The sequence below is a fragment of the Hipposideros armiger genome, unplaced genomic scaffold (assembly GCF_001890085.2).
Source record: "Hipposideros armiger isolate ML-2016 unplaced genomic scaffold, ASM189008v1 scaffold_745, whole genome shotgun sequence".
NCBI lineage: Eukaryota > Metazoa > Chordata > Mammalia > Chiroptera > Hipposideridae > Hipposideros > Hipposideros armiger.
In genome coordinates, this window is record NW_017732095.1 from 539,707 (window position 1) to 551,084 (window position 11,378).

General features: G+C 53.0%; 1 protein-coding gene across 1 annotated transcript; it reads right to left on the reverse strand.

The window, feature by feature from the left end:
- Positions 1-644: 644 nt before the first annotated feature.
- On the reverse strand, positions 645-9,079 carry SPATC1L (spermatogenesis and centriole associated 1 like). Its single transcript, XM_019628030.1, has 4 exons — positions 8,881-9,079; positions 4,591-4,938; positions 1,346-1,497; positions 645-974 (listed from the first exon to the last, which is right to left on the reverse strand). Exons 1-4 carry the CDS (start codon positions 9,077-9,079, stop codon positions 648-650), a joined length of 1,026 nt encoding a protein of 341 aa, XP_019483575.1. The 3' UTR covers positions 645-647.
- Between the last annotated feature and the right edge of the window lie 2,299 nt (positions 9,080-11,378).

Here is an 11,378-nt window from a genome sequence, read left to right on the forward strand (position 1 = left end):
TGCCCACGCCGTCCCCTTCCCTGGGTGGCGCCTGCTTCCTGAGTCACCTCCCAAACCGACTGCCCGCCCTGGGCTGGCCTCACAGACGCCCGAGCACATGGTAGTGTGGCCCACTCTCTGCGGTCACCGTATGGGAATTCCCGACTTGTGAACAAGGGGCTCCTGGTTTGATTTCACACAGACAGGGCCCTGCAGTCTTCGCGGCCATGCCGCCTGCACCCAAATCCTTGCCTCAGGCTCTGCGCTGGGACAGGTCCTCGAGGGTGAGTGGCCAGGGGCCCTTTTGAGCTGAAGCCCTTCCCCTCAGGCTCCATCCCGGCTCCATCTGGGCTCCGGTCCACAGGTACCAGGGGAACCTCCCGCGGGCCTCTCAGTGACCAAGGCGCTCGCCACGCCCTCAAAGAGCCAACGGTAAAGGCAGACAAGTAAACAGATGACTTTAATAAAGTGTGACAAGTGCCACGCAGGTGGGGCGCCCGGCGGGCGGCGGGCGCCTCGGGGTGCCGGCCCGTCCCGTGCCATCGCCTGCCTGCGGCCCAGGGCGCTCGCTCTGCGGGCGGACGCGGCCCTTCCCCCGGCCGGAGGGGACGCGCAGGAGGCACGGCGGCCCCCGGGTTTGGAACAAACACGTTTATTGCAGGAAAGGCTCACCAGGCGAAGAGCGGCTTGCCGTCCTCCTTGGAGAGCTCGCACAGGCAGTTCAGCAGCAGCAGCGAGTCGCCCAGGAACTTGGGGGGCACCACGTCGATGACCAGCTTGCGCAGGGCGGCCGGGCTGCCGTGCAGCGGGCTGGCGCGCAGGTCGGGCCGCTGCTTGAGGATGCCGTAGGTGTTGATGAGGAACTCGCTGAACGCGGGGTGCACGTCGCGGCTGTACCCCAGCCTCTCCAGGCGCGCCGTCAGCGCCACGTGGCGGTGCGTCAGCTCGCGCAGCTTCTTCTCGTCCACCGAGCCGTCCAGGGACTTGATGGACGTCTGGGGACACAGCGCGTGGGGTGGGCGGGGACAAGGACTGCCCCTCCACGCGGGAAGCTGTGCAGGTGGGAACAGGCCCAGAGCCAAGCCCCCGCCCCAGGGAGGGTGCCCTCCAGCGGAAGGTGACAGGGACAGAGCAGGGAGCCCCTCCTGGGAATGCAGGAGGCCGACACGCTCTGTGACCCGGGCGCCGCTCCTGAGACTGTCCCAGGCCACAAAGCGGACTGCGCCAGCCGAGGTGGCAGTGGCAGCAGGCTCAGCACGTGCCACATGCGTGAGCCTGGGACACCCCTCAGCCTCGCCCAGGCCCACAGCTGTGCAGGCACCGCAGGGGACAGGGCAGCGAGGGGACCCGGGGCAGGGAGGCACACCTGCTTGATCTTCTCGGGGATGTTGGACACGGTGAAGCCGTACAGCCGGGTCACCCCGGGGAAGACGTAGGCCAGGATGCGCCGGTCCAGCTGGAAGGCGATCTCCCCGACGACGCGCCCGTCCTTCTCTGCGCTGGTGACGCTCTGGATCTCTGTGGTGGGGGTGGGAGGGGGTGAAACCGGCTGTCCCCAACACGAGGTCAAGGGCCACCCGCTCCTGCTGCCTGTGTTCCAGGACCCATTGCGGGGAAAGGACAGCCCTAGACGCAGCCGCTGCAGCTTCCCGGTGAAGCCGCAGGAACTGTGGACAGGGGCTCCCCAAGGGCCTGGTCCTGACCGCGGCGTGAGGCGCCCTCCTGCCCACCCCACTGCGAGGGGAAATACACAGTTAAAAGAAAACTGAATCTTCGGTTCCCAAACAGAAAGGGACCTTCCCTCTCCTCCCTTTTTCTTAGCGTGTCCCCTGGGAAACCTGGGGTGCTACCTCCTTTCTCTGTCCCTTTGAGAAGACGAAAACATTTCAAGGGACCCTATTCTGGGTCCCTTGTGTTTCCCTCTGAATGTTAGGATAAACTTGTCCGTTTCTGCAAAGAAGCCAACTGGGACTTTGATAGCGATTGCATTAAAATCTGTGGATCAATTTGGGGAGTTCTGCCATCTTAATGATACTGTCGTCTAATCTGTGAACACAAATTGTCTTCCCATTTATTTAGTTCTTCTTTAATTTCTTTCAACAATGTTTTGTAGTTGTCAGTGTAGTCCTTCCCTAATCACTTTGCAAGGCTACAGAAGTTACCCAGGAATTGAAGCTGAGAACCAGACACAACACACAGAAGCAAGTTACATCAGATGAGGAACATGGAGGAACAGGGTGCAACCCCACTGCTGTACCAATGCATCCCTCTCATCAGGAATCAGAATCGGTACCCCTCCCTTCCTCCCTCCCTCTCTCTCTAAAGCATAAATTAGGTGGAAGAAATGAGCTACCCCTGAGATGTTCTAGAGATCGTTTGTAGTCCAACCTGGGCCTTCCAAGATTAGCCAGAAACCTATTCTTCAAAGAAAAAAGTCAATAAAATTGATAAACCTCTTTTATTACAAAAAAAAAAGGATAAGACAGAAATTACCACTATCAGAAACTAGAGATTGCATCACCACAGATCCTACAGATGTTAAAAGGATAAAACAGAAAATTAGGAACAACTTTATGCCAATAAATTTGACAACTTAGATGAAATGAACCAATTCCTTAAAAGACACAAATGCCAATTTTTGTGATAGAACTATCAAAGCACACTTAAGAAGAAATAGATTATTTGAATAGCTTTATATCAACTAAGGAAATTGAATTTGTGGAAGGGAAATATTCCTACAAAGAAAATTCAAGGCTGAGATTAAGAAGTATAGATTGGTAGTTACAACACAGCCATGGGGAGGTAGGGTACAGCACCGGGAATCTAGTCGATGGGATGGTAATAACTATGTATGGTGTCAGGTGGGGACTAGACTTATTGGGGTGATCACTTCGTAAGTTATATAAATGTCTCACCGCTATGCTGTGCTCCTGAAACTAATATAAAATAATGTTGAATGTCAACTGTAATTGAAAAACATAAATAATTTAAAAAATAAAATAAAAAGCAACAACAAAAAAGAAAATTCAAGGCTCTGTAGTAAATTTTACCAAACATCTAAGGAATAAATAATACCAATTCTATACACCGTATCCCAGATAATTAAAGAAGATGGCGCACTTTTCACCTCACTCACTGAGGCCAACACTAACCTGTTACCAAAATGAGAAAATGACATTGTGAAAAACTATAAACCAATGTCCCTCACAGACAGCAAATATTCTTAACAAAAATGTAGCAAATTCAATCCAACAGTACAGAAAATTAGAATACATCATGACCAAGCAGGATTTATTTCAGGAATGCAAGGGTAGTTTTAAAATTCAAAAATCAATCAATTTGCCATAGTAATACACTAAAAGTGAAAACCAATTGCTCATCCCAACAGATGCAGAAAAACATTCAATCAAGTCCAACGCCACTCATGACAATCAATTCTAAGCAAACTAGAAAGTACAGAGCAGTTCCTCAACCTGATGAAGGTGTCTAAAAACCATAGCTAACATTGTCCTTAATTGGGACAGACTGAATGCTTTTCCCTAAATCAGGAAAAGAAACAATGCCCACTGTCACCATTTCTAGTCAACATTGTTCCAGAGGTTCTAGCTAATGCAATACCTTTCTCTCTCTCTCTCTCTCTCACACACACACACACACACACACACACACGAAACAGTACATAGGTTAGAAATGAAAAGATAATCTTGTCTTTATTCACAGTCAGCACAGTCATCAATCCTAAGGAATCTTCTTTTAAAAGCTGCTGGGACAGGACCCGCCGAGTGGTGCGTTGGTTAAGAGCTGGCTTGGGACACCAGCTCTGAGCAGCAGGGCCCCGGTTCGGATCCCACATGAGGGCCAATGATGCTGCGCCCTCTACAGCTAAGATGGTGAACAACAGCTCAACCTGGAGCTGAGCTGCAGTGAGTTGCCGGCAAAGGTGTAGGCTGCAGCCTTTGCTACAGCGGGCTGCCATAAGCTACCGTGTTTGTGGCCGGCAGCCGGTGTGAGCTGCCAAGAGCCACTGTGAGCGGCCATCCAGAGGCTGGCGACCGATCTGCCTCACCCGGGAAGAGTGCAATGATACCAACATGGGCCAGTGAAGCAACATCTTCCACAACTAGACTGACGAAGAAAAGGACAGCAACTTGTCTGTTCCCCTTCCCCAATTCCCCAATGTTGTTCCCCTCCCCCAATTCCCCAATAAAATCTTTTAAAAAAAAGTATTTTTCAAAAAAAAAAAAAAGGCTGCCTGGGACAAATGGTTGAGTTCAGTAAGTTTGCAGGATACAAATTTACATTTGTCAGGATTCTCCAGAAAATACTGTAATGAAAATGGAACTGTCATAAACTGGGCGACCCTATTTGCAGAACACATACTCAGAAAGGACTTGTATCCAAACTATATAAAGAACACCTACAACTCGATAAGATGAGCAACTCAGTTTTCTTTAAATGGGTAGAAGATTTGAATAGATACAGCCCCGGACCCTGGCTTCCCAGCCACCTGGTCTTCCCTGTGCTGGGTGGATGGAGCTGCTGTGCCCAGTTGGCCGCCCCAACTGCCAGCCACTATGCCTGGTGCCCACAGGTGCCTGCCCCCCACCATACCGTTCAGGTAGTAAGTCCTCCTGGTCCTGTCCCCCAAGGGCAGGCTGCTCTCCGAGAAGCACACCTTCTTGGACTGGGCCATCTCCCTGGGCTCCAGCAGGCCCTTGTCCACCAGCGGGTCCTGCAGAGAGGTCAGCAGCGGGGACAGCTTCCGGTCAGCGCTCCGGGGCCCCCGTGGCTCCACAGGGCTGAGGAAAGCCTTGAAGGATGCCTGGGAAGAGGTTGCACAGCCAGGGGAGGCGGCATTGCTGGAGTGGGGGGCGTGCAAGCACAGCAGGTCCTCCAAGGAGGACGTCTGCAGCTGGAGGGGCACGTCCGGGGTGCTGGCGAACCTTCCCAGCTCTGGAACTGCGACAGAGAGGAAAGAGAAGAGCAGTCAGGCTGCTGTCCCCAAACACCCCAGAGGTGCAGAGAGCACTTTGAGAACACGCCCCCCCGCCTCCCTCTCCCCTCCCCGACACCTGCTCTCATCCTCCATCTCCAAAGCTCCCCGCTTCCCCTCTGGAGAAGGTGCCCAATGGGGCTGATGGGGCTGTGGGCCCCGCCACTTCCCAAGGAAGCCGCCAGCCCCGTGTTTATGGGCACAGCAAGCGTGCTGGCCCCTGTACGTTCCCATCCACCTGTGTGTCCACAGTACAGTGACCTTGATATGCTTTTTCATGTCTGCATAAATGGTGTCGTCCAATGCACGTTTTGTTCTGCAGCACGCCTTCTGGCTGCACCATTATCTTGCCTGAGGCTTACCCATATTGAGTCACCTACAGCTACCTGGTTCCTTTAACCATTTCGTGTGGCACGCGGTGCATATGCACACTCAAGCCCAGCGGTTTTTCTGTCCGGTTCCCCCGAGGCACATGGGCTGTTTCCAGGTCTCCATGTAAAAGCCAAGCTGTGATCAGTGTCCCTTGGCCTGCCCCCTTGCTCGCAGCGTCCACACCTGGGCTCAGGTGTATGCACACTGACCTCGGTTTTCTACAACAGTGCTGGCAGTGCCCTGTGACCAGCGGCTTCTGACCCACACGCTCATCACCCCTTGGCATGGGCAGCTGGGCTGAGGATGACACGTGGCTTTTCCTTGACTCCTGGTGAGCTGTATGTGTTCATGTGATCATGGGCCTCTCTGGTAGAGACTATGAATTATCTACGCCTCTTCTTTGCTCATTTTGGGGGTTGGGTAGTTGTCTTAATTATTTGTAGCAGCTCCTTTTGCATTCTGCATACAAATGCCTTGTTGGTGAAATGTACCACTCCCCGCCTTGCCTTAGGAAGTGGCTGGACATAGGACGGGTATTTATAAATCAACAGCTTTCCAAAATATGTCAACTCTGATGACTCAAAACATACAATGGAAAAAGAAAACGTAATTGTAAGGAATAACAAGAGGTTCCCCACGAATAAACTTACTGACAAGGGCAAAGATTTACATGTGAGAAGTAAAGATACTTGGAGGACAGGAAGGCAACTCAGCTTCAGCCAGAAGGGGCTGGGGGGGGGCGGGGGCTCTGGGCATGCACAGAAAAATATAACAGATACAGAACCACAGGCAAGGGGAGGAAGAAATCTGGGGAACAAAGCTTCCTTGCCCCCCAGCCAGCGCTCCTGCTTTCAGGGAAACACACCCTAAGGAAATAACCCCAAATACGAAAGGTTTTGCTGTGTTATTTACCTCAGGGTAAGAAAGAACAAATTTCAAACATGAAGAGAAGACTTCATTAAACTGGTCAGAATGCTGCACAGACATAACCGTGCCACGGCGTTAAGGAGACAGAGAGTTGTACATAGAGAATATTCCAAACTGCTTAAAATCACCTCCACCCAAAACAAGGAAGAATCAAGTGAGTGGCTGAAGGACCCCGAGCTGAGGCGGAGGCCGTGCGTGGGCAGCCTGCCATTCCCTCTGGTTCCTTTGAAAATGTGCATCATGTGCTGGGAAACCCAAACAGGCCGGCAGGAGCGTGTGGGCCTTTTCCCGGGCGCAGGCGGGGCTGTCCTGCGAAGCCCGGTGTCCAAAAGGTGCTGAAAGGCTCCTCCTCTGGCAGAGTGCCGAGGCCACTGCCTCCTGCAGAGATTTGTCTGTTTCAACATTTCAACCACACACGGCCTTTGACCCACGGACTTCTGGGCAGTCACCCCGCAGCTGGTCGCAGAGGCACACGTGAGGGCAGAGCTGGGAGGGCTGGGAGGGCGCTGCCTATCATGGGGGCAGGCTGAGCTGTTCCCCGGGGTCAAGTGCATTTAGATCTACGGTGGAGAACGACCGAGAGGCGACGGCAGGGAGATGCCCGGTTGCAGCAAATTAAAGTCAAAGCAAAGATGCCTCGATACATCCATGAACACCGGTCAGGCGTGCCAGAATCAAGCACGAGTGGACAGAGGCTGGCTGCCTTTGGCGGGGGGTGGCCAGGAGCACACGCTCAGCCTTAAAGGATACAGCTTCCTGGGTATTGCTGAGTTTCGCTCGAGTGCATGTGGCTGAGTAAGAAACATGGGTTTTTAAAGCATATTCTGTTTGGAAGGCAGAGGCTGAGGGACTGTGGGAACTGTGAGCCACTGCTGAGAGGTTCCCTCTCTAACAAACTGCTGCTGCTTGTGCAGGAGCTCCTGCTGGTTCTCTGAGCTCCAGACCCCAGGTCCCGGCTGCAGCCCAGAAGTTGAGAGTTGGGGCCCAGCCTGGATGCAGCCGTCATGGGGGTTGCCCAGACCAGAGCCGAGGGCCACCCCTGAGGATGGCGGCACCCACGCTGACCTTGGCACACACCCTGCACTGGGCCTTCAAGGCCTCTCTGTGGAAGCTTGGTGGCCTCAGCTGGCCAGGGGCTGGGACTCCCCCTAAGGCTGGTGTCCAGCAAGATCTGGGCTTGTCCCTGGCCTGACTTTACTCTTAGAATGAAAGACAACAAAGCAGCATAAGGCACATGACTCAGCAGCTGTCACAGGCCGGCAAGGCTTGGGGACAGGTGTCTTTTGGCAGCCACCACACGCTAGACATTCCTAGTGGCCTGAGAAGCAGCACTGACCCTTAGCAGGCTGTCACATCCAGGACACAGCACGGAGTCCAGTCCCTCCTCAGCAAACGTCTGGGGACAAACATGTGCCTTGCCTGCTGGTGAGAGTTCAGGCCACAGGGCTGCGGTTGGGGGACAGGGTTTTCCCAGCTGCCCCTCCTGGTGCGTCGCTCTCTCCCTGCCACCCCCCACGAGGACCCCATGCTTATCTGCGCTCCTTCTACCAGCTCCCCTTGAGGCTCAAGATCTCCAGATGCTATGAAGAGCCCTTGCATCCCAGGACTTCACACCCAGGAGCTCCACGCAGCCACTGTCCACATGTGCTGTGCTTGTTTGGAGGTGGGGACAGGCATTCCAATGACTCTGGGAAGTGACCACAGTCCACACAGGGCCCAGCAGCCAGTTCCAAGAGTGTCCCGCTGGGGGACCGGCAGCAGCTTTGCAAACAGCGTCCGTGGCGGGAAACATCGCACACTCAGCTGAACGGCTCGTCCTGTGATAGCGGGTCCCAGGGCATCGGCCAGGACAGTCGTTCCGCCATGGTCACTGAGCAGGCCCGGTGTGTCCTCTGGCCACCCGGTCAGGTGGCGTGAGCCGGGCCCATTTCTGAGCTCTCACTTGGTCACAGGGCTCCGTCCATGGCCCACGTAGAAACCATCCCTGCCCACCAACCATGCCTAAGTCAGGCTCCCCAGGTGTGAAAGGGAGTTTTCCCATGTAAATATTTAAAACGGCACCAACTACTTTCGCAGCAAGTGATCAAAGCCTGTGAGACTGTTGGCGTGGGTACTATGCGGGGAGCTGGGTTACAGCTGTGTGCTCCCAAGCACCCGCCACACAGGTGCCTCTGCAGGGCCTTCCCGCCCCAGTGGTGCTTCCAGCCCTTGGCGCTGGCCCAGCCATGTGACTTGCTCTGGCTGATGTGCGTGAGCAGAGGAAACGGCAGCAGCTCGATGCTAGTGTGGTTGGAACATCTGCCCTGTGGTGACACCAGCAGGCCCGGGCCAGCCTGCTGGTCCCAGGGAGGTGTCCGCAGCAGAGTGCAGTGCCGCCTGGCTGGGCTGACACCAGGGGACCTGTGTTCAGCCACCATGGCAACGCTGTGCACTGTCACTGACGGTTACACCCACCAGCCAAGTGACCAAGCCAACTGCACCCGTCTTCCAGGTGTGGACTTTCAGCCTCAGGGAGGAGAAGGCCTCGCCTAAAGACACACAGCAGAATGGGCGCCTGGGGCCTGAGGGAAGGGGGCCGGGCACAGGACCATCTGCGGGAGTAGCCTCACCTGCGGTGCCCGGGGAGCAGCCCTCGGGGTAGGTGGGTGCCTTGGCCAACAGGGCGTCGCGGGCCCCACGGCCACTGTCGGGGCAGCTCTCGCTCAGCAGGCGCTTCAGCATCTGGTTCTCCTTCAGCAGCCGCACCTGCCTCTTCAGGTCGGCGTTCTCACTCAGCAGCCTGTCCATCAGCTCGCCCCCCTCAGCCATGGCCACGCCTCGGTGCTCACCCCATGCAGGTGGTGCCCAGACCCCGAGTTCCAGGGCCTTGTGATGTCACCTTAAAGAGGCGGCGCCGCCTGCCGCCCCATCACCCTGAAATCCCAGTTCTTTCCGGGCCCAGGAAAACCCTCTGGGTGCCATGGCCCCAGCCTCCGGCCTAGGCATCTGCCAGTTTTCTCATGGTGACACGCCCGGTCCTTTTAATGTGCACGGATTCAACTTACTGATATTCTGTTAAGGGTTTTCCGTGTTTGTGAGGAAAGCTGACCTGTGTCTCCTCTTCTGTAATGCCTTGGTCTGGTTTTGCGATCGCGGTCATACTGACCTTATAAAATGACTTGCAAAGTGTTTCCTCCTCCTCTATTTTCTGGGTATTTGGGTTAGTTCCTTTTTTTAATGTTGGATAAATTCACCAGTGAAGCCATCTGAGCTTAGAGTTTTCTTCTGGGAAAGTTTTGAATTTGTTTTTGAAATACATATAAGGCCACTTAAAATTTCCTTTTCTTCTCATGTCCATCTAAATAGCAGTGGTGTCTTTGAAGGAATCTAGCCATGTCATCTATGTTGTGGAATGCTGGCATTAAGTGATAGTCCCTTACTAGCCCCTCTGCAGTCTTCCTCCTGGGAGGACAAACAGATCCCATCAAGGCAGAAGCCACAGTGGGGAAGAGCAGAAACAGCACCGGCAGGATTCTGCAGCATCCGGATGTGAGGCAAACCGGACAAATGGGAACACTGTGATCCAGAAAGAAGGGGGCAGGCTGGACAGTAAGCCAGGGTGACCAGGCCAGGTCAGCAGGCCTGGGGTGTGACCAGGCCAGGTCAGCATGTCCAGGGCGACCAGGTCAGCAGGCCTGGGGTGTGACCAGGCCAGGTCAGCATGTCCAGGGCGACCAGGTCAGCAGGCCTGGGGTGTGACCAGGCCCGAGCAGCAGGCTCAGAAGGGCAAGTTGGACAGCTGGCTTTATGTCTGTAGGATCTATAGTGATGCACCCTTTCCATTCCTAATATACGGTATTTTCTTTCTCATTTGATCAGACTAGAGGCTTGCTAATTCTTTCACAGCATCAACTTTTGGTTTCATTAGTCTTCTCTATTGTTTTCTGTATCATTTTACCTCTATCTATTGTTTCCTATCTTCTAATATTTAAGATTTAAGATCCTTAAGATGAACACTTATATCACTGATTCTAAACTTTAATTACAGCACTAATATATAAGCCTATAAACATTTCTCTAAGCACGGCTTTAGCTACATCCCACAAACTTTAATGTCACGTCTTTATTTTCACTCAGCTTGAAATATTTTCTAATTGCCTATTTAAATTAAAAATTAAAAGCTGCTTTTATTTTTGACCATAGGTAATTTAGAAGTATATTGTTTAATTTCCAAATATGTGGGATTTTCTAAATCTTTCTGTTACTGATTTCTAATTAATTCCACTGTGATCAGGGAATATGCTCGGCATGGTTTCAATCCTTTTGAATTCCTTGAGACTCATCTCATGACCCAGCACATGGCCAATCTTAGTGAATGGTCCACAAGGACTTGATAAGAATGTGAGATGAAGTCTTCTATAAATGCCAGTGACCTCAAGTTGTTGATTTTGTCTACAGTTGCTGAGACAAGTGTTGAAATCTTCCACGTTGTCTATTTGTCTAATTCTCTCCTTAGTTCCACCAGTTTTTGCTTCATGTATTTTGAAGCTGTTATTAAGTGCATATACATTCAGGATTGTTTCATCTTTTTTTTTTTCTTTTAAAGATTTTATTGGGAAATTGGGGGAGGAGAACAGCGCTGGGGAATTGGGGGAGGGGAACAGACAAGTTGCTGTCCCTTTGTTCTTCAGTCTATTTGTGGAGGATGTCGCTTCACTGGCCCGTGTTGGCATTAACATTGCGCTCTTTCCGGCTGAGGCAGATCAGTCGCCAACCACTGGACAGCTGCTCACGGTGGCTTTTGGCAGCTCACTCGGTGGCTCTTGGCAGCTCACCCGGGCTGCCAGCGGCTCATGGTAACTTTTTACAGCAGCCCACTGTTGCCCCACTGCAGCCTACGCTGTCACCGGCGCCTCACGGCAGCCCAGCTCCAGGTTGAGCTGTTGTTCACCATCTTAGCTGTAGAGGGCACAGTGTCACTGGCCCTCATGTGGAATCTGAACCGGGGCCCTGCTGCTCAGAGCTGGCCCCCAAGCCAGCACTTAACCAACGTGTCACTCAGCCAGCCCTGTTTTATCTTCTTGATGAATTAATATTCTTATCATCATCTATTTCTGGTACTATTCCT